This window comes from Homarus americanus, unplaced genomic scaffold (genome assembly GCF_018991925.1).
Source record: "Homarus americanus isolate GMGI-L3 unplaced genomic scaffold, GMGI_Hamer_2.0 scaffold58535, whole genome shotgun sequence".
NCBI classification, from domain to species: domain Eukaryota; kingdom Metazoa; phylum Arthropoda; class Malacostraca; order Decapoda; family Nephropidae; genus Homarus; species Homarus americanus.
In genome coordinates this window covers 261819-286363 of record NW_024741614.1, presented here as the reverse complement: position 1 = coordinate 286363, position 24545 = coordinate 261819, and the positions used below count along the sequence as shown (strand labels likewise).

The window sequence follows — 24545 nt, the reverse complement described above, 5'->3', positions numbered from 1 at the left end:
GAACAGCCAGCAAGAACCCGACCACAGTAACAAACACCAGACTGACCGAGCGGTTAGTCACCACAGTACACCCGAGAGAGTATACTAAATATTCCGAAACTATTCTATACAACTCGTTTTATTCAGACTTATTTGTGTAGTTTCCGAGACCAGCATTACCACCAAAAAGATTTGTTCAGTTTTCCACAGATGTTTTTATCATTACATTAAGTATTTTAAGAGCTCCCTTTAATAACAACACCTGAGCCTCACCTGAAGGAACAATAACAACTCCACAGGTAGAGTATTGTCCTTTATGTAATATACTGTAGTACTGTACCAAAAGTAGATAGAACCTTTGGTCAATTTTTACTAATGCACCGGTCTTTGTTTGGATATTAACAATATGTTTTCCCGATGATATTTGATGAGTTTCGAACGAATTTGATATTCATTTCCGCCACAAATCACAAACCTAATTTATATATAAATGTATGAGCACAAAATCAAAATAGGTACAGTATATGGAATGTGAGGACATTAGTATATGAGGCTGGTAAGTATGCAAATATTTGAAGGAAAATTAAAAGACGGGTCCGACTAATTACTCAAATGTAGCCAAATGTAGCCGGAATGAAGTCAAATAATGGTCCTAGATGAATAAATCAGACTGCCAATCACTGCTCGACTAGTATTTGGTGTCAGAAAGTCACAAAAAATTGGTAAACTTACTTTAATCTGAGTTAATAGATCGCGTGCATGTACCGACGGAGCGAGGAATTACCCAAATGTAGCCGCAATGAAGTCAAATGATGGTCCTAGATGAATAAATCAGACTGCTAATCACTTCTCGACTAGTATTTGGTGTCACAAAGTCACAAAAAATTGGTAAACTTAATTTAATCTGAGTTAATAGATCAAGTGCATGTACCTAACCTAACCTTACCTAACCTAACCTAACCTCGACTAGTATTTGGAATCAATTACTGTATTGTACTGGTAGATTATGTTCTAATTCATTAAAGATTCATAAGTCTCGATGGACAAAATTAAATGGGATTTAGGTAAGCTCAAAACAGGGACAGGGATAAAATATGAAATTGAAACCAAAAACAATTATTCAGTATTACTAGAGGAAGACTTTGATGAACAGGAACTAAGACATTATATGATTATTATAATGAAGTAATATGAAGAGAGAGGTCGGGGGGGGGGGGGATTATTTTGGCTTTCCAAGGTTATCTTTCTAATCTTACTTAGTAGAGTAGTTGTTTACACCTGTTTCACACCTCAGTCAATAATTCCAAAGAAAAATTATTTTTCCTTTAAAATTCACACATTTGCAGCTGTAATCTTAAATTTTTTACTACAAATTTCAACATAGGTAAAGTATATACGGTGCTCCTTGACACACTACAGTAATTAAGGATCTCATGAAGTATAATGTTTTGGTAATTACTTTTCATAATGACTCTTCCAAAAATATCATATACAGCTCCTCCCCGACTTACGACCACCTGCACTTACGACCTGCTTCAGTCGTACCAAAATTTGGTCAAATTACATATTTTTGAGTTCCAAAGTCAGTACACAGGCAAAATTTTCGTTTGTAATTCACTTTAAAATTGCTGGCAAGGTTATAAGTGAGTGTTTTGTGATGCTGAGAAGAAAAAGAGACACCCATTTTAGATTTTCTATGTATTATTTAAGCATTTTCGACTTACGACCTGGATTTGGGTCCCTAACCCCATCGTAAGTCGGGGAGGAGCTGTACTATGCAACCCTAATGACATGACCTATGATTCTGATACAGTACAGTATTGGGTATTTCTCTGTTATTGGTAATGTGGTTAAGACAAAGTACGTTAATTTATAATTCTGAGAGAACGTGTGAAGGGAGAACAAGAAGTTTCGGGTGTGCAAGATATTTTCCCATGATGCATCATGCATGGCAAGTATGAAAAATGTCAATTGCACTTGTTTACGTGTCAACCTTAACCACCGCATAAATTAAATTTGTCATACAGTACTGTAGTAGTAAAACGTGTACAGTATAAAAGAGGGTGATCTTTATACACTATGGTCTCAAAAGTGATGGAATAAATCCTCATACTAAAGTGATTAATATTGATCTCTCCTTATTTTACTTCCTACTCATCTTCTATTCCTCCAAGTCATATTTTTCAAAAAGTATTTGTATTTTAAGGTTAACACTGTGCTGGTAACATTATTTTTCTGTTGAATGTTTAATGGTATAGTAAACTGTATAGTACAGTATTGTGAGTTTAGAAGTCTGCAAAAAAGGTTCATAAATTAGTCTTTGTGGCAACATTACTCTTTTACTAATTATTATCAAATTAATTTTAATGAATTGTATTGTTTGCTAAGATACTAATGTGTGTAACTTGTTGAATTGGTCAGTTTATACTTCTAATCTTTTTTCTTCCAGGTTTGGTGCAGACTGTGAGGGGTAGCCGTCCTACAATATGTGCTTACCATGTTTTATGTTATATTTAGTATAAGTCAGATTGTCATAGCTTTGTAGAGCTGACTAGAGTGGTCTTTCCATCAGCAATTATTCTTGTAAGGATGGAGTCACAAAAAACTAAAAACCTGTACAAATGCACGAAATGTGGAGATGAATTCTATAAAATGGTGAATCTTACTCGACACATGTGGACACACCCAAATGATAGACCTTTTAAGTGTGATCATTGTGAAGAATCATTTGAGTGGAGATCGCATCTTTCTCATCACATGAAACTGCACAAAGAATATAAACCTCATAAGTGTAAAGAGTGTGGCAAAGGATTTACTTCTAGTTCACACAGGGTAACACACACAAGGATACACACACAAGGGTCTGACGGACCTTTGACGTGTGAAGTGTGTGGGGTCAAGTTTAATATGAAAGTTTATCTTGTGCTTCATATGATGGAACATTCTGATAAGAAATCTAAAAAGTGTCTTACATGTGAAAAACCTTTTCTTTGTCCAGAATGTGGAAGGATGTTTCATTATAAGGCTGTGTTAAAGGAACACATGAAAGTTTATGGTGTTAAGAAGGCTTGTAGGTGTAGTCTTCCCTGCTACAAGTGTTTGGACGTGAAAACTAAAACTGGAAGTGACACCGAGTTGTGGGTGATGGATGGTATCTCTCTTAAAGAAGAAAATGATATAGATATTAAAGAAGAACTACTCTGATATTTTAAAACAACAATACTGTATAAGGTTAGTCTTTTATTTTTAAGGCAAGTTTATACTGTAGTTGGTATTTCCTGTCGTGTAATAGTTATGAATAAATTATCTTGAAGATGATTTTTTTAGAAACTGTATTTCTTTTTTCATATAATACAAATAAATATCTTACAGTACTTGAACATGAATGATAATGTAAAACACAATACAGTACAGTATATCTTTTAACAAAAATTATCGTTTTAATTCAGACTGCCAAACAATAGTTGACCCTTTCCCAGCACAGATGTAACCAATACAGGTACATAAAAACTAAATGTGCCATATACAGTATTAGAAAATTTAATTTTACATCTAAACGAAATCTCTCAATAGTTGGTGTTGCCTCCTTGTTCTTGGTGGATGACTTCGAGTCTGCAAGGGTAGGAGGTGAGGAGTGACGAGAAAAGGTCAGTGTCACCGACAAGTTTTTTATTTACGTGACCAGAAAATAAAATTCCCAAAGTGACAGGATATGGTCAAAGACTCCCAATAAAGAGCTTTACTGGGAGTTACTCGGATCTCCTGCCTGTGTGGATATTTATGTCTTTTGCACTGCCGGCCACATGATGTGGGTGATGGATCAAATCTGGGACAGAGCGTATTTTCACCAAGAGATCAACATCTAGCACATCATTCGTGAAGGACCCTGCGAGTGTTCTAGACGTCGTAAAGGGGACTTATCTGCATGACAAAGCCCCCTTGCATGAAGGCTCTTTAAACCCAACCGCTGTTAGAGACAATAATGTGAATTTCTTTGGGAACAACGACTGTCCAGGTAATTCACCAGATTTAAACATGTGGGATCCATCCTGAAGGACCAAGTGGAAACCCTGATGCTTCATGAACCCTCAGCCACCTGATTCTGTCCCCAGACCCTGGAGCAGCACGTCAAAACTATCTACCAAAATCTCGAGTACGCCACTGACCTTTTTGAGCTCTCCTCACCTCGTACCCATATGGGTGGACGTGTATCTCTGTCACTCAAACTCCCTTCAACTTCCCGAGACTCATTGGTCAAATCTTGAGGAAATTCAGCATCTTCACCAATATCACTGTAATTATGCATGGGAAGGTCATTCTTGTCTCTAGAATCAAATAGTGTACAGTAATGATGTATGTCTTGACTCAGCCATGGTACAACCAATGCTGTAATGGCTGAGCCTACATCTGTCTCAGGGCAGTTGCAAAAAGGTCTCACATATATAGTCAGAAAAACAGGAAATTAAACTGGGTCTGTGGAAAATATATAGCAACAGTTGTGAGATACATCCTGGGACATACATACTGTACCACACTTGTTGCAGGATATGTCGGCAAAGTGACGACATTATGGAGAACAGAGATTTACAGTGGGATGAGCTTGAAAGTTTTTGTTAGGCTCCCAAAATTAATGTCTTACTCCCTCTTGAGATTAATAACAATCCCAAATCTAATCTCATACTGAGGGGAATAAACAGGTCATTATAATCAAGGGCTAATACATCATACTCAAGGGGTGAACTCATTGTGCTCGACTCAATTCTGAACCAAGTCCTCTTATTATTTACTCTTGAATTGACAATGACCTTGAGTAAATTAATACAGTTGATGATGATGCAATACTGCTACAATGACTTAAGTTTACAATGTAATACTTCTACCATGACTGAAAATGAAGTTGGGTGTAATACTACTAGTGACTGGATGCAGTTGACTGTGTAATAGTGCAACCATTGTTATGGATAAATTAGAAGTGTAACTACTGTACTGCTACCATGACCATAGATTAAGCGATGGTATAAGACTGCAACTATGATAGGAAACTATAGAGTAGATTGTCAACACAGCTATCATGACTGGGTAAAGTTGACACGACAGAACAACTACATAATGTCATTTAATTACTTAACGACTCACAGGTGTTTACCACAAAAAGAAAAAATACACAATATTGATACATATACTTTAATTTCCATAAAACATATGAAAAAAATAAGAAATGAAATACCCTATATAAACCATTTCTACATTAACTAACATTGAAAACCCAAACAAAATGTCTACACCTAGGAATGATGCAATGAAAGATGAAGTCATTGTACATATTAAGCTACAATGACTTGCAACTGAGTGAAGTGCAAGAGAATATGGGAATGACAGCGTGAGCCAACAAGTTGTTTGATGTTGAACGACCATCAGGTACAATACACCATTTACACGTACAGTACAACTCCCACTCTTATTCCTTTTTTTATTTTGACATATAAATAAAAACACAATTTCCTTTTTACAGTCAATGTCTTTTCATGTTAAAGAGCCAAGAGATGATTTTTTTACATTACAGAGAGAGACAACTGGTACAAAGTTTTTAGAGAGAAATTGTACAACTTTTTTAACACAGAGACAATTGGTACAACATTTTTAGAGAAAGAACTGGTACAACTTCTTTTGAGAGAGACAACTGGTACAACTTACTGTAAATGTTTGAATGTTGTTACTGCAATGCTATAATGATTCTTGCTGAAGTATTTGTCAACAAGATCAGGAACATTTGCAATATGAACATGAAAGAGTAGACAGAAAATAATAGTGCAGCCATGATCAAGATGAAATGAATGAATTACTGTACATTACATCCCTTGTTGCTCTCACACACACTTCTTCTTTTCTGTTATAAAACAGACCTTTGTCTATTGATAAGGCAAGTTTATAAAAATATTAAAAGTAATGTGACAGATAAAATCATTTTGTTTAGGTAGAATTATGAGTTTATGAGCAGAGATAAAGAAGGAACTGGCTAAGTCACACACCTGAGCTACACGTGTGAAACACTGGTACAGTTCTGTACCTGAATCAGAAGGTTTAAGATGTTACTGAAAAAAGTCTGTTGCATTGATCTATGGGAGCAAAAGCTGTAACATTTAAAATCTAATTTTGATTATTGTACACACACATATTTGTGTTGAAGAGACAGTAAATCCTTAGTTTCCGTAGTCTTCAACTTCATGAGTTTGACTTACTCGGAGGCAGTAATTTTCACTGTTACAGTAAGTAATTCCTGTACACATTGCCGCTTCATTGTTCCAGTGATGGTAAAAAAACATAATTCACAAATGGAAAATTAATTTCCATGGAAAAATTCTTTGTACCAGATAATCAGGGAAATATTGACGTACCTTGCTACAGTATTAGAATATATAGATTACAGAAAAAGACCATCCCCCGGCAGAAACATAAGAGAGTAATTATTGAACATCAAAGTTCCTTTCAGATGCCTCCTAAAGCTACCTCAGATAAAATGAAGGAGTGTTGAAGGTTGGGCGAGTTGTCCAACATCCTCCGTGTATTATTGTGTACAGTTTTATATTCCTATAGTGGCTGTACACTGTTACTACAACGGGGTAGTTAGGATTCATTATAGTTAAATATAGAGGGTGCAAGAATGATACTTGGGGACCATATTTCTTATCAGTTGACTTCTGTGATTTCATTAACTGCAGCGTCCTCCAGCAACACAAGGAAATCAAGGGTTTACTGTGTACACTGTTTGTAAATGATAAAAGAAACTCCTTTTATGTTTTGTCAAATGGAGAGCACATGATATTCATCCAACCATCCTCATAATATATTGTTGACAAATGTCAAAACATTATCACAGAAAATTAATCAAAATTGAATATAATAAGTATAAATTTCAATATTCCTTTGTATCCTCTATCATAAAACATACATATTGCTACTAAAGTTGAAGAGTCACATATTGGCACAGCTAATCACAGTGGCATAACTAACTAAATTAAATTATGACCTCATTAACACACTTTCCCTATAGTATAGTCTGTGCTGTGCTAAAAGAGGCACAACTGACTCCATTTCCTCTACTAAACAAATTCCATGAGATTTTAACTTTCAATTTCAGCACTTAATATTGTTTTACCTAACACCCTTTACCGTGTTAACAAATACATTAGTAGATTTATTATTTAAAGTTTTTACAAGTAAAGTAAAGTACTACAGTACAGTACAGCACTTTAAAACAAACATGTTGTGGAACTGTCAACCACAAGAGTGTAGCTGATGACACAGGACAACCAATTTCTGTTGTTCCATAAAGTAAAGGTGATCACTGACTCCAGGAAGCAGTACATCATACTTTACTGTTTACTTCAGATGTGCCCAATAAACAAAATGGCTTTTAACTACACTTTCAATACTGTACTTTGAGAAAATTAAGATGTATATTACAGTAGTCAAAAAAATATAACACATACCTGTATCTTATTTGTCACCAGGATGTTGGTGAACCTTCTGGACAATACTGGAGAGAAATTAGCTTCCATACTCATCACTGACATTAACAAAACCAAGTTACAGTATTAGCAAGTGTTGAGCATTCAACTTAGACAAAGTGACTGATGATGATAATCTAACTATGTAAGTCACAATCTATAACATTAAATACAAGAAGTAAATGTTTCCAGCACTTACCACCTGTTTGAGCCCTCTCTCAGTAAGACAGTTGGCAGGTTACCTTGGTCAGCGCTTTCACACGGCCAGCAGGTTGGGTTCACACCCGATCTCACATCTAAGTCTCGATGGTTATGGAAAGTATCCACCAAAAACAGTTAATACTGTTGGTTTCTTTCATATGTTGCTATTTTATACAAATTCTTTAACTATAGGCTTCCATAATTTATATAATTCATTTTACAAATATTTACTGTGGTGCTTCTTTATTGTACCGATGGCTCACTGAACACAACTGCCACACTGACCAGAGAGAGGCAGGTAAGGAGCATTTTCTGGATGCCAACATCAATTCGCATGACTTACCATCAGCCAAATGATCTACACAACAGGATATACTTGTACACAACAACAGAATACATCAAAGTAAAACTTATACAGTACTCACAGTCATCTATTCAACATTAATGTGACCATAATATATAGGTGATATTAATCCTGAGCATATTATTCTCATTATTTGCTATACAATATACTGTAACAACCATATTATTAAAAACTTAATTGTATTGGGTAACAGTCTAACCACAACTCTTCATAACTCAAAAAACATGTCATCAATACTTTGAAACCCAACATTTGTTAATAGCAAGACCTAAATCTCATTTCATTAATAATTATTAGGTTTCTGAAAATCCTTTACAACATAAGCTTTTTATCGTGTGGAGAGTCACCGTCGGTAGGATTAACCAACAACAAGGATGACGTCTTTAATACGACTGTGCCACATCAATAAAGTCTCACTGTGGTTGGCTCATACACGTGGGTCCATCACCTCATTACACATACTTGTATGCTCATCACTGGAAAATTTATTGCACATTTAAGAGTTGTGATTCTATGTTGCATATCACTAGTACAGTACAAGCAAATGGTATTACTCTTGCCGCACAATAACAGGGTCTAACTCCTTCATCTACACACCACAGGTAAAAATTAATACATAATAATACAATCTTAGAGAAATAAATAAACTCCTCCTTGACACAGTGGAATAAAATGGATTAAATTTGATGATACTGTTGGTCACCTGCAGGATGATATATACCTAATACAGGTGTAGCCTGCCATCAATGTACACAGGGTTGACGTCCCTAACTAAACAGAAACTTATAATTTAGTTAAACAACATTGTCACTCAGATTTTGGTATCTCTTCAGTACTTGACGATTAAATATATATCACAAAACAATGAACATCACTTATGCCAAAATTTATAATAAAAAAATAGTGCATAAAGGGTCTTAATAATATTATATCCAAGGTCTTAATAACAGTACATAAAGGGTCTTAATAACAGTACATAAAGGGTCTAAATAAACCAAGGAAATATCCTCAAAACAGGATCTGAGAATATGTAAGGTGGATGGGAGGGCCGTGCAAGTAATTGAGAAAGTGTACTGTAATATTCAAATGATTTGTATCGAGAGGACATTCAATGAGCCACTGTGGGTAAGAAGGGAAGCAGTATTAATAGAACAAAAGCCCTCATGATTGGAGGGCTAATTTAAGCTTCTAATATATATTACTGTACTACTAATTGTATATGTTCCATACATACAGATATTGCTCTATTGTAATTTGAATGTCAGTTAATGTAAAAAAAAAAAAAAACGAAAAAAAAACTGCCAATACACTATTTTCTGATAACGTCAACTTGGGCACGTTTAGGGAGAGACTGAGATCAAAATCTGGTACTGATCATCACCAAAAATTCATAATAAATGAACTGAATCTTGGCATTTACTTGGGCCCAAATATCTAAGAAAGCTAACAACACTTTACCAGGTACAATTATTCAGAACTTGCGGCTTCTCTCAGGTGCTCTGAACACAAGCCTAGAGGACGGAGCTCCTACCACCAACGGTTACATGGACAGATTTTGCTCAGTATTTTATAGTTGTTTAGTAACCAAATTTTCAAACAATACAGCACACAAAGATATTCTCTGGTAATCACTGGAACATTACTAATTTCTTCTATAAATGTATTTTTTGGGAAATGAATCGAATATTACTAAAACGGTTTGGAACACAAAGACGTTAGTGTATTACTAGTAATCAAAAGATGAACTTTCACACATAAGATAAACACTAAGACTACCAAAGCCCATTTATATAAACACATTCAGTATTTATTATTTACATTGTGTGTCAAATAAGTTTATAACACTTATGTCCTCAAGCTGAGAAGCTAAATGAAATGCCTTTTGACTAGTGTAACCAATTATTAAGAACAGTTCCTAATGCTCTGCCCACCACTGAGTCATCACTATAATAACAGACATTTACTGTACTAACAACTGGTTTACCATATAGTTAGTGTGTGTGTGTGTGTGTGTGTGTGTGTGTGTGTGTGTGTTTCAACACTATCACTGGAGCAATAATGGTAAAATGAAATAATTTATGTACAATGTCAGTGAAGTTTAAATGTGCATGATTATGATAATAGTGGATCTGAATTTTTACACATTTTCATTGAATTTACAGCAAGTAAGAGACTTTGATATAACCAGAATATGTCATGGTAAGGCATCACCCAAAAGCAAATTAAAGTGAATTCTTATTCATAGTACAGTACTGTATTCTGAATAAATATTCCTGAAATTTGTAGTACTGTAGTAGTTTATGATTCAGTAAGCTTAATAATTTACAGTACATGTAGGTACATTCATTAATGAGTAATGTGACCAATTATCATAGGATACAAAAGTGTACTTATAAGACCTACTGTACTGATATAGATGGGTCATCCCTCACACTGGAGTCATTAGAAATTTCCCTGATAACACAAGTTTTTGTGTTGTATATAATAAATACATTTTTACAGAGACAATTTGTCTATATTAAGAATTGCTACAGTAATGTTATCTTGAGACCCACGATAGTAGGCATGAAGTGTGAGGGACTTGGCCCCAAAGTCAGGTTCGTGAATATGTTCGCGGACAAATGCTACGGCTTCTTCGTTCGATAGTACGTCCCAGAGCCCGTCTGTGGCCAGAATAACAAAGTGTGCCTGGAAAAAAGAAGAAGTTTTAATGGCATCCATTATATTAACATAAAGTGTATAGTGCTTGGGTAAACTATTACTGCTACAGTGCATAGTTTACTTGTTCCTTAAAAAATATATGTGCAGTACTGTACCTGTATTGTAGTTTGATTATAATATGCTGTGACCACAATCTTGATTCATTCCTAACATATTATATCTAACCAACTAAATATACAGTAACACTAAAACAGATAATGACATATTAATTTAATCTCTCAACTCATTCCTTGCTTACTACAGGGTGGCAGGAAACAAGACTCACACAAACACATACATGACACACACACACACACACACACACACACACACACACACACACACACACATTCAAGTCACATTGGCTTCTTGTTTGCTGTGGCAGTATTGAGAGACAGTACAGTACTTATAATTACTATCTCTTACTGAGTCACTTCATATCATCATTACTTATCAATACATAACTGAGAGGATAAAGGAATTCATTACCAGTTACTGTCAACCCCTACAGTACAGTACGGTATACTCCACCTTGTGGTCCCGCAGACTGAAGGTCAGAACGTCTGGCTCAGCAGTGATCAATTTACGGGGCTCCTTTAAAGGGAAGTCCCCGAGTGCCCGTGAGGTGGCCAGTATTCCTGCCACTCTCCACACACCGGTGAATGTGATGAACCCTCCAGCCTCCTTAATTCTCCGACGTTCTTTAAGCTGTAAATAACATGAGGTATAAATAACCTGTAACACGAGTGTGCCCCATCATGGCCAACCTCTTAACAGCCTACAACAACATATTTCTGGGGCCACTGTGGATCAGAGGCAGAATAAGGGGGCCCCAGGGGGCATGTGCCCTAGACACACCAGAATATGTGTACAGATTCTTTCGTGAATCACACATAAATCACAGATAACTTAAACATATTCAAGTTCAATTAGGATTAAAGGAAATTGAATGAGTACAGCTTTCAGATACCCGTTGGTCTTGACAAGTGCGTTCTGTATACACCCTGATCACTAACTTCCCAGCTGTTATTCAGTGTCTTTCATATATTAAATCTGCAACAGCTCTTGGTCTATAACTAAAACTGTCCAAAGTATATTCAGTACAGTATACTTTACTGCACTGTCATTTTTTATTTCCCAGTTTCTCCTCAGGACAACAGAAGGCTTTCATAAGCTGCTCCAAAATAGAAAATCTTAGACTTGGCTGATGATTTTAAAGAAGCAGTTTGCAAAGCTTTAAAGAACATGAGAACTGATGGAAATCCAAAAGAAATGTGTTCTTATGACAAGACTTTTTGTGCAAACAATGCCAGTGACATCCAGATGCAGTACTGTAGCATCTCTGTAAAGGAGGAAACAAAAACACATGGAGGATTTTGTGGTAGAAGGTGAGTGTAGTATACAGGAAGATGTCAGTCTGCTAGATGATGTCAGGGAGAAAATATTTTTTCATTGTTTGGATCATAATTATATTAGCCGAGCTTGACCTAAAGTTCTCAACCATCCAAGCAGAGTTAATGACTGGATTTCAGGCACATAATTCAGGAAAGTATCACCAAACTTTCTCTCGGTACAACATTTAACTACACTAAAACAATAAGAAATTTTGCCAAAAATTACCTGATATATGAGTAAGAAAAGGGCAAAATTTTTGACATGAAAGACATGCACCAACACTGAGACCTTCTCATGTTTTCAACAATAAGAAAACTGCTTTAAGTTGCTCTTACTAACCCAATCTGTGGTTGTAAAAGATCAGTTGTATAGTTCATGAAGACGTCTACAAAGTGTTACTGTATGAACAACTAAACCTAAATGAACTTGGGTTTATGAAGAGCATCATAAGACACCGGCTAGGGTGGTTAGTTTAACAGTCATTTAGTACTACACTGGGATGATCTATTAACTAATTTGACTTCAACTCCTCCATCAGGAGCTTGGGTCCTGTACAATGGTCCTCACTTTCTGCCTTACTACAGTACTACAGTCAACTACTGTTCGCCTCTCCCCCTGAACCTCGAGATTCAGATTCAAGAACCTGAAGCAGTAGACTGATACATTATTCTGTCCATAAAATGCTTCAGATTCATGAGTCTGAATCTCGAGGTTCAGGGGAGAGGTGAAGAAGTTTTATTAGCTGTAGTGAGAGGCTACTGTCTATATTGTGGCTCTATTCCTTACCTGGTTTGGTTTATGATCAAATGAAAGTGGAATAGTTGATCCCTTAAGGTCGCCCATCACAGCCCGCGAGTCTCCCACGTTACCAATGATGAGCAGCTCACCGTCTAACACAGCGATCACTGCTGTTGTTCCTGAGAGTGAACAAAGACCAGAAGTAGAGAAAGAATGGCAAACATATTCTAATAGAGTTATCCAATATACAACAGCTAACCATGAGAGTGCTTCACATGTGATGAAGAACGACACAATAAATCAAGTGAAAAGAAGCACTCAAGTCACCTTATATTAATGCAGATCTATGACCAGTACAATCAACCCTGGTTATGTACAGGATAACATGTTTTAATATAAATGAAAATTAATTGTGTCACTTCCTTGATATAATGTTATAAAGTATTGCACATACACTGATAACATCCCAGTCTGTCTACTCTTGACTCTTGTTTTGTTTACTTCCCATTAAGTTAGGTTTGGTTATCATTAACTGACAGTAGACATTCCAGGAATATGCGACATTTTCAGAGTAGACAAATGGGTATAAACCAAACACAGATAATTAACACAATGTGGCCACTCCTACCTAGAGGCGGCCACTGAGTGAAGACCTTATAGGCTATGTGATGTGGCCACTCCTACCTAGAGGTGGCCACTGAGTGAAGACCTTATAGGCTTATGTGATGTGGCCACTCCTACCTAGAGGCGGCCACTGAGTGAAGACCTTATAGGCTTATGTGATGTGGCCACTCCTACCTAGAGGCGGCCACTGAGTGAAGACCTTATAGGCTTATGTGATGTGGCCACTCCTACCTAGAGGCGGCCACTGAGTGAAGACCTTATAGGCTTATGTGATGTGGCGGCCACTGAGTGAAGTACTCCTACCCAGAGGCGGCCACTGAGTGAAGACCTTATAGGCTTATGTGATGTGGCCACTCCTACCTAGAGGCGGCCACTGAGTGAAGACCTTATAGGGCCACTCCTACCTAGAGGCGGCCACTGAGTGAAGACCTTATAGGCTTATGTGATGTGGCCACTCCTACCTAGAGGCGGCCACTGAGTGAAGACCTTATAGGCTTATGTGATGTGGCATCTTCAGTACAGTACATCTATAGAGTTTCTCAGTAAGTGTTTGTATGTAAACACAGTACTGTAGCTATATTATATGTGTGTGTTAGATACTGTAGCCTCTAATTAATATCTGTATCTTATGAGGTTTTCCTCCACTATATGCCCTCAAGTTGGACTGATATCCACCACTCAGTACAGTACAGTACAAACAAACTCAACCTAACAATATGTGCTTTCCTGAGAGACCCTTTGGGAACTGTCCACAACACTGTAAATGATCTTGATAAAAAATCCTACAGTACAGTATACAGTACAGTACACAGTATACAGTACAGTACACAGTATACAGTACAGTACACAGTATACAGTACAGTACACAGTATACAGTACAGTACAGTATACAGTACAGTACACAGTACAGTACAGTATACAGTACAGTACAGTATACAGTACAGTATACAGGTGTGACATTAACCTCAGGTCTGTCATGGTCTCATAAAACCTGAATTTAATGGAAAATTTATATATCAGTGAGACTCTTAATGTCTTTGATGGCCAGTTGACCCTATGACCATGACCTGATTCTCATGAATTTTTAAGACAGCTCCAAGCTAAATGATGTGCTATCTAGAATGGCTCTCACTATGACTGGGACACATAGCACTGGGTCTCACTATGACTGGGACACATAGCACTGGCTCTCACTATGACTGGGACACATAGCACTGGGTCTCACTATGACTGGGACACATAGCACTGGCTCTCACTATGACTGGGACACATAGCACTGGGTCTCACTATGACTGGGACACATAGCACTGGCTCTCATGACTGGGACACACTGGGTCTCACTCTCAGCTCTCACTATGACTGGGACAGATAGCACTGGGTCTCACTATGACTGGGACACATAGCACTGGGTCTCACTATGACTGGGACACATAGCACTGGCTCTCACTATGACTGGGACAGATAGCACTGGCTCTCACTATGACTGGGACAGATAGCACTGGGTCTCACTATGACTGGGACACATAGCACTGGGATGCATCCAAAACTGATCTGACTAACACATTGTAGCATAATGCCACGAGGGTTGAGGTTATCAAAGTAAATACAGTAATGGAGGTAAGATAAATCCTTCCCACTCACCAGACATATCCGTCCGGCTCTTGCACTGATCCACCACCTGCTTGTCAACAGCAATGATCTGGTCAGTCAGGAGGCGAGTATAGTTAATGTTCTTGTAAGAGTCGATGTATCCTGGCTCGTGGCTCGTCTTGGTCTCCTCCTTCTTCTCCTTGGCGGAGTTTGTGGCGCCGTTGTTGGAGATGGAGTTGCGTTTTATATTTACGTTGCTATACGTGTCGTCTTTTTTCATCGGCACTTCAGATGCCGAGCACGAGTTATCATCTTGGATATTTTCGATGCCGCTGCCTTTCTGCGAAGCCTCGGAAGAATCTTCCTTATTAGATTTGGAATTTTCAGTTGTCCCGGACTCCACGACACCGTTCTCCAGCACATCTTTTTCCTTGCTTGCTTTCTCTTGTTGAGGCTCAGACCCATTGGCCTTGGTACTGTTAACACTCTGTGGGTCGTTCACCACCTTCTCCTCACTCATTGACCCTTGCTTCTCTACACTAACTCCACAGTTTGTTGTTTTATCCGAGTTATTTGATGTAATACGCTTTTCTGTCTTTTTTCCGGCACCGCCGCTGTTCTTACTATTGTTCCGGGTTACATTATTATTATTACCATTCTTAACTTTTTCCTCTTGTTTTGAAGGTGAAATTTGACTCCGAAGCTGTTTGATTTTCTCTATTGTGTTACGGAAGAGATTGTCCTTGACGTATTCAGCAGTGTACTGTGAGGGAGATACAGGTTAATTGTAGCACTTTACTTCTCTACTAAATACAGAACAGTTTTACACAATCATACCATAACACAGAACAATAGGAACCTAACTATGTCATATTTAACCCTTTAACACCACACCATTCCTTCTCAGCTGTCATCTTAACCTTCATTTCCAGCTGCGGGAAAATAATTATTCAGTACAGGACAGTGATCCCTCGGTTAACGAGTGCCTCGGTTAACGAGATTTCGGTTAACGATTTACCTTCCATAAGATTCTTAACTTCGGTTAACGAGCAATCCCTCGATTAACGAGTTTTTTACGAGCCGACTTCAACATGTTTTCGCTTGCATTTGGCGGTCCACCAGCTGTAGTATTAGTCCGCCAATACAGTAATTGGTTTTAGGGCTTAAATTCCTTACTATTTTAGTAAATATCAAGAAGTTTATACTATTCAATAATTTTAAAAGTTTAATATTAACTTTTTTAGTCATTTTAACAATTATTGAACATAATTGAAGGTAAAGAAACTAATTTCTGGCGTGCCATCCAGCCTGTTAACACACCAGACAGGCATTAGTCTCTCTCTGTTTTCAGTGGAGGTAACATTTTGCTTGAGACTCTCTTCAACTAATCGCTTTTTTCTGTGTTTCCAAGCAAATTATTGGTCATTTTGAAATTTATTTTACATATTGACAATATATAATGCAGTGCAGTGTTGATTTAAAGAAAATAATCTTGAATTACACCAAGAGAACTAAAATTTTATGGGTGAAATGGTGCCATGGGGTGACTTCTCTTCCACCCCAAAGCCTTCTCTTCTCCCTTCTCCTCCACCCCAATTCTAATTCCCATCATCATCATCATCCAGGAGCCTTCTACATACACACCTCAAAGTAAGTGTACTTTTCTACCTCTTTTTGTTGAATTTAGGCAATTTTCGGTGAGCTGGAACCAATTACCCAAAAACCCATTGAAACAATGGTTTCGGTTAACGAGTTTTTCGGTTAACGAGCAACCTGCTGGAACGGATTGTGCTCGTTAACCGAGGGACCACTGTATACAAAAAATCGTCAACATTACAGATTCTGAGTTTTTGTTTAGGATCCAAACATTGTGTGAGGACGTCCACCTTCACTATAATACCACTTACTGACTCAACTCTCTTCTCTTACTATTAATAAACTATACAGTGTGACAATCCTCTTATCTTCAGTGTTCAAAGGGCCAACAAAATATTTTACATGCTTTACATTTTTTTACATCATTAAAAGATACAGTACTTGGAGCGTAAAATTTCAATAAAACTTGTTAATGATTTTAGTAAATGTTTTCCGAGAAGTACAGTACAGCACAGTACAGTATACAGTACAGTACAGTATCTGCAAATAATAATTGTTCCCATCGCTTGGCTCAAGGAGACCAACTCTCACCTTTAACTCTGGGTCTCTTGGCATCTCACACCTTGCAGCTCACAGGCACAACCAGGTGACCGAGTGTTGCCAGGCCACGCCAGTCTAAACATTAAGTGTTGTGGCCGACACGTGACTTGCCGGGGAGGAGGAATAGAACTAAAGTTTTTGCTTCAATCTATTAATATGTCTTTCTTGTTGGTGCCACACCCTGTACTGTACACACCATGAGGTACTTTCACACGGGTCGGTTAATGTCATTTAAGAGACATTGACGGCAAGGAAGGAATGGAGGGAGGAGGGTGGGAGGCTCACTGTGTGGGAGTACATAATATATAATTCAGTAAGTATTAATGACATCACCACAAGTTATATTTTCTATATGAAATGAAGAAAGAATCATAAATCCAACAAATAAATTCTTCCCAGTCATTTTTTATGTGAGTACGGTAAATCCTCGAGTTTGTAAGTGACGTGTTCGTGGAGAGGAACATTAAAATCTTATGAGAAAAGATGGGAGGCATCCAGAGCCCTACACTTCTGCCATCAGCCAACTAAAGTCAACAAAAAGAACTTCATTATAGAGTATTCAGAGTTTCTAAATTATGTGGCTGTTATGTGTACAGTAAGACAGTTCAGAGTGACAGTGGAAGATTGACCCACCCAAAAAACCATGGTACAGTATCTCAGGAGGGCATGATGTGGCCAAGTGCAGCTGTCAGTCTGGTGTTGGTATTTACTGTTTTTATATACTGTAGTAGTTCTTAAGTGACCTTCATATATTTTCACTTATATTTTCTTATGTTGTGAGTTGTTACTGTACAATGTATCATTATAATGGGTTGTGGAAATGAAAGTATAAAATATGTTGGGAGAGAGTCCTTCACCTCTGTACAGTACAGTACACACCACACTGCCATTACAGCCAACAAGTGGTCTCAGCTGTGTGACATCACTGCTCCAATAGTGTCTGCTTCTTAATCACTCACTAACAGACTAACTGACACTCACTAACTGACACTCACTAACTGACACTCACTAACTGACACTCACTCATTCCTTCTCAATATCAGTGAAGATCCAGTTTTGGGAATGACCTTCTCCCTAATTAATTGAAAATAATGCTGAGAGACAAGGAAGCTACTGATTATCACAGCCCATGTGTTATCAACTACTGTACTGCCAACCTAAAAACTGGTTCTAAAATTTATTACCAGTACGCAGCTACACATCTTGTACACTGGGGGCAAATGTGGGTGACAATACATACAGTAAAACTTCTTATAACTGACACTGTGTAGTCCAGAATATCTTGGATCAGTCTATGAAAACATTCCCGGTAAAGTGAAGCTCTCCGTTAAGTGCCCTGGCGTCTTCTTCCTCGCACACGTACCCAGTATATAATTCATCCCTACTCGTCTACCCAGTCATGTATCACACGGTCCCCACATCATGTACACAATCAGGATCCCCATATATATATAGCTAGTTGTGCCCCAATCAACACCCGAGTCTTCTGCAGAAACTTAAGAGCAAGAGGAGGGCCGAGGTGGTTGGCTCAGAGATTTACCGTAGATGTTTGTGAGGGAGGTGGAGCATCATGGTTATACTGAAACTCTCTAAGAATCCATTTCCTGTCATCTAGCAATTTTAAGTACATCAAATCAGTCCCTGATTAAGCCAAGTGTACAAGATATAATGGTGTGTTTTATATGGTAATGGTAGATAACAGTTATAATGATTCAGAACCACACACTAACATTCTTGAGGGACACAGTGTGTTTTATCAATGCTTAAGATAATTATTATTACAGATTAAAAACCTTCTGCATTTGTTATATGATTTTGTGAAAAGATGCTTTGGATAATCTTTAGAAGAATTTTTTTATCTTTGTTGCATGGCTCTTAATAAAGTACAGGTTGGCACTGTAGATGTCAAGGACACTGCTGATACTCTACCATGTGGTGTGGGGTGCCAGTGCCAACATCAAGAAATCAGTGATGTCTGGCATCCTCAGGTAAATGCTACCCTTTGATGAGTCATAAACTATTTTCTCAATGCTTACTGGACCTCAAGGTCACTAATGCTGTTTGTTGTGAACTGAAGCAATGGTCACTGTGTACTGTCTTTTGCCTCCACCTGATGTCTGATATTTTCATTAGCTACCAGTACAGTATTCACTAACCATGTAAAACAAATACCATGGTTGTGCAATAGTTGATCCATAAATTTATGACTTGTGATTGCACAACTAATTGCTTTGTTGCCACCAGAGTTGCAACATCAAATGAAAGGCACATCTCGACATCTCTCAGGTTGTTCAAGGAATTTATGGTCTCTGACTTGTCATTTGACCCAAAGGCTTCAAAGTCTGCGAGAGTTTGTCCTTGTGCAACACTAGTGAAGATATTTTGTATGATCTGCCAGAGTAATGTTACGTGTGACAGTTGGTTATTCAGTGACTGACAAGAAGTACCTATCATATTAACTAAGGTTTAAGTGTAGTACAAGTCTATTAGTTGATTCAAGTATGAGTGTGTATCCTTGTCCTTCCCAACCTTGTTAAACACTGTACTGCACAGCTACTGTACTAAGTTATATACAGTATTGAATAGACACCCCCTCTTCCTACCTAGGCATTATCCTCCTGTTCAGTATCTGTAAACAAATTCCACAAACAAACGTTTTCTCTACATTTCTAACAAATCTTAGGTGAGTCTCAACCACTCTACCATGTATACAACCATATACCACTTGTACAGTCTCATGAGAAGGACTCCAAGTTTATTATGAGACATCTATATTACAGTCACATGATAGACGAAGACAAGTTACAGAGTTGTTATGTCTGTAATACATGCACAGTATACATCTGGCTCTCACCCAGCATGGGGATGTGTGTAAGAAGTTGCTGTAAACATGAGCAGCATAATGAGGAAGTGGGTGTGTGATGGGATGTATTTTTACTCTACCACCCGGTTAGGTATATAGAAAACACATTACTGTAATGTTATTTATAGTGACAATGTTGACAAGTAATAATGATTATGTTTTGTCTGACATAAAGCCATATTAATCTCTTTGTGAACTTTCCTCCTTGAAGATTATAGTCACAGGACATTTATTACTAAAGTTTACTTAGTTGACAACTTTCAAAGGAAAATTGATAACTGTAGTTACATAGTTTCATTGTTTCTTGTTCGTTTTTAATAGTAAATGAAGTAAACACACACCAATAAAAGATTAAAACAGAAAAACTGCCTCAAGTTGTACCATTAATTAATAAACAAACACAGGCAAAGTGCCAACCCACACTGGCAGTTTGGTCTTGACGCAGGCTATCTTGGCACCATAGACTGGCTGAGGGCCAGACCACACTACTGTACCAGGGTCGAAGGAGACGCCGTCCCAGGGGAAATCTCGGAAGAGCAAAGAGGGAATTCTCCGAGAGTAGCCGGGCCTTGCACCAGTAGCCAAGCCTTGGTCAAGCAGCCGCACAATTGAAAATATGTAACACACCCTGTTGATGGTGTCCTGCCAAGCCAACAGCTGAACACCTGCACAAATGGCGACAGAAGCCATGACAGCTTTGGGTTTGCTTGGCAGATAGTAAAAATACCTGTGGCAGGCTTTAGTTACTTGACAAGAAGGTAAAATGGTATCCCAAAGATAATCTCTTCCTACAACCTGAAATCAACTTGAGAGGACACAAGTGAACCTTAATTATTTGGTAGTGCTATAAGAATCTTTCTGTTCTTACATGTTGGTTAATGATACAGTAACTTGTCATCACCAAGAAAATTAATTACATTAACATTATTTATCAAGGAACAGTATTTGTGTATGGTGAGTATAAATGATAAGTTTCTGGCTAATGAGCAGAAATATAAAGTATACCAGAGGTCTAAACTTTGAAGTATACTGTACCATACTCTTTAAGTTATATTTGTTCCATCTTTCCATATAAATATGAAACAATAAATATCTAAACTACTGTAAAGATATGATAAGAAAGAGAACTGTAGAAATGATAAAATTAATTTGTATCATTGAAGAGACAAAGAGTAGAAGCCTTTAAAAAATACGGATGAAAGTTTGTGGTTATGTTCTGACTATAATAAATGTTTGTGTGGTGATGATGGTTAAGTAAAGTAATAGAGTGGCAGGTAAGGAGGGGACAGGTAGCCATTATAAAGACAGTGTGAGTCAGTGAGTGAGATGATCTATTGATATGTAAGCAGAGTGACATCATAACACACACCAATCAAATATGTGACGTGGATGAGAGAAGGACGCGGACGTCTCAATAGAGAGTCACCTTAGTCAAGAAAGTGTATTAGATATGAATAACTCGTGTAATAAGGAAAGCCTAAGTCACTCTGAAGGGGAATGATAGATTTATCAATTTTCTTCTAATAATTTAAGGAATGGATCAGACAACTCCTGTAGTTTAACACCAACAGTTCCCAAGACCCCAGACGTATATAACCTTTACTAAGTTCCAGAAATATGATCAAGCTATAATTCCTGACAGTACTAGTGCAGAAAAGAGGTACCTGTACAGCACTTGGAGGCATTACTTGTCGATCAGGTTGAAAGCTGAGCCATCGCTGCCAAACACACACACACACACAAACACATGTTCTCCAAGATCCACTTTTGACATTGGCTACAAACTGGATGATATGATCAACCAACTCAGTGCCAGACTCCTGACCACAAAGAGAAGACGTCCTCCTTGCTTGCTCTGAATATTTTAGCTGGGTGATGCTTCCTCTTGACACATTTTGGGTTTTTATCTCAAGGTACACAGTTTGCCAGAGTCCCATGCGTTAGAATGACATAAGTGTGCTAAATGTGTTGCAAGAGTTGGTTGGTTGTACAGAATTATAATGGACTGGTAAGTGGGACCAACCTCACCCAACATGATGCATTAACTTAACCACAATATTTTACCAGATGTGGGGTTCTAGTCTAAGGAAAAGACCCTAATAAGTATCTGAGGCTTTGTTGGCTATCCTTGGTTAAATTCCCTTACTGTTCACCAATGTTTCTCTAACTGCACTGTTTAGCTACACTGTATACCTGAATTGTCTCAGTGCATTGTGTACATACCAGTAATGTCTATGTTCACTGTTTACATATCTACACTGTCTATGTACACTTTATACATATCTACACTGTCTATGTACACTTTATACATACCTATACTGACTATGTACATTGTAAAAATACCTGCACTGTTTATACACTTCCTGAACTGTAAACCTGCATTGTCTATAAACACAGTGAATCAATGTAAACTTGGATGACAATTTTACTGAATAAATAAACAGTACTGCATTTATCTGAGGCTACTGGGAGATTCTCTTGGAAGGTTTACTGCAGTCTGGGATGTACGGTAGCTGGTGTATTTATTTCAAGCGCCTCAACCTCGATGCTAGAATGTTATTACCGTACTTCAACAACAAAGGTCTTTAACCCCTTTGCTACAGGGATGCCAATTTTAATATTTCACTTGGGAAATGCAAGACAATTTTCATTCAGCGGAGAGTGGACCCCATACACTGTGGCTAAACACGTAAAAACTGTCATTGATCAAGAATAACAAATGATAAGTCACATAACTTTTCACGCTGTGGCCGCTGTATTCATGAACTTCATTTTCTCTTGTTCTCACTAAACCAAACCAAACCTAACCTAACCTAACTAAACAGTATTATAAGATCATTAGGTTAGGATTATTGCTTAATATACTGTATTTAAATAAGGTTAATGTCATTATGCCACTGTCTGACAGTTTATATACAATGATTTAACTGGTGGTTCATTTTTTACATTGTTATATTGTAAACATTTAGGAAAGAATACTATACTGTATATTAAAAAAAAATTAGAGAAAAAACTACCTCATTAAAAGTAACATTGATTATGCACTTAAAACATGTTGTTAAATAAAGATCTTGAACAACAACAGTTCAAACGAGGTGGAGGCTGATGAACGACTGACAGGAGGAAAGCACGAAAAAACAAAATGCATAAATTTACGACTCCCGGGGTGGATAATGTGGGTCATTTTCAAAGTAACGCTGAACTTTTTGCTACACAACAGTGCCTAGAATAACTAGTACAGGTGCACCAATATTGTCAAACATTTTATGAATATTTGCAGAATGAAGCGCGACTCTGGAATGGTACAAATTCAACAGTCAAACACAACAGTAATAGACAACTTTACGTGCACTTGTTGACACTCATCTTACCTGACCTCCGTGACCGTCAAACACCCCGAAGAAGGACATTCTCTTCTCTCCGACGTCAACGTCTTGAATTATGCTGTAACGATCCTCCATGTTGCCCCGGCGCCCCTGCATGCCGTACAGCCCCACGATCCCGTCTTTCAATTCCCACGACACATTATCACTTCCCAGAGAACTCGACACGAGATCCAAACTGCCAATGGTCTTGAAGGTCGTCTCGGTGACGGAGTTCAGGCCGAGGACGTAGTGGGCCTTGACCATCCACTGCCGCACGAAATGACTGCTGCTCTGGAGGACGACGCTGGCCACGATCACCAGGAACACGAGGAACATGAAGGGACCCGGCTGGAACATCTTGGTCTTGAAACTCTCCCCCGGGCCAGGTACTATAAGCTCTACCAACCTCGTTGTGGTGACCCTAAGGTAACGTAGTGTGATGTGGGCGTGGGTAGTGAACAGCTCGTAGATGATCTCGTCTTCCATATTGTCGTCCATTGTGGTGGTAGAGGTAGAAGGAGAGAGAGCAGCAGTGCCTCACCCTGCCAACTCTCAGGGACCAACTGAGACCCAAAATAACTCTCAATGTTGAGTGTGAGAGCCTTTCCCTCCCCTCCCTCAACTATATTTAACTCTCCTCTTCGCTATTTAACTCTTCTCTCATACTACACGGTCACTCACATGTTCTCCCATCCTCTTCTTCTCTCAGGAATCAAACAAGTGAGATAATGAGCCATAAAACGAGGTAAATGAGGGAGTGAGTCGACCCCTTCGTCAGGTGGTGGGCCATCTGTGACGTCATAGTTGTTTACACCGTAGAGAGAGACACAATGGAGGGTCACTATTGTCTCTCTCTATCTCTATCTCTCACATACATTAGTTTATCTCAATTCCCCCCCTTAAATACAACGAATAATGACAGTCTTTAACAAACATTACTAAGAAGATTAAGATTTATGAGTCACTATGGAGACGTGACTATACTGTATCTCACTAGCTCTCCCACCTTATTGCCTCTCATT

At 38.0% G+C, this 24545-nt stretch overlaps 1 protein-coding gene and 1 long non-coding RNA gene across 2 annotated transcripts; one reads left to right on the top strand and one right to left on the bottom strand.

The window, feature by feature from the left end:
• Positions 1 to 33: 33 nt before the first annotated feature.
• On the top strand, positions 34 to 3297 carry LOC121875999. Its single transcript, XR_006090701.1, has 2 exons — positions 34 to 278; positions 2429 to 3297. It is a non-coding gene; the product is annotated as an uncharacterized LOC121875999 (long non-coding RNA).
• Positions 3298 to 5149: 1852 nt separating this feature from the next.
• On the bottom strand, positions 5150 to 24336 carry LOC121875998 (probable protein phosphatase 2C 7). The gene is made up of 5 exons (XM_042380852.1): positions 23530 to 24336; positions 15151 to 15862; positions 12934 to 13064; positions 11284 to 11460; positions 5150 to 10740 (listed from the first exon to the last, which is right to left on the bottom strand). Exons 1-5 carry the CDS (start codon positions 24019 to 24021, stop codon positions 10549 to 10551), a joined length of 1704 nt encoding a protein of 567 aa, XP_042236786.1. The 5' UTR covers positions 24022 to 24336; the 3' UTR covers positions 5150 to 10548.
• Between the last annotated feature and the right edge of the window lie 209 nt (positions 24337 to 24545).

Excerpts from the sequence above, each read along its gene's own strand:
- LOC121875998 (XM_042380852.1), bottom strand. The coding sequence starts at position 24,021 with ATGGACGACAATATGGAAGACGAGATCATCTACGAGCTGTTCACTACC. Across the intron at positions 15,863-23,529 it reads TTGACGGTCACGGAGGTCAG|TACACTGCTGAATACGTCAA; the intron begins GTAAGATGAGTG and ends TCTCCCTCACAG. Across the intron at positions 10,741-11,283 it reads TCAGTCTGCGGGACCACAAG|GCACACTTTGTTATTCTGGC; the intron begins GTGGAGTATACC and ends TCTTTTTTCCAG.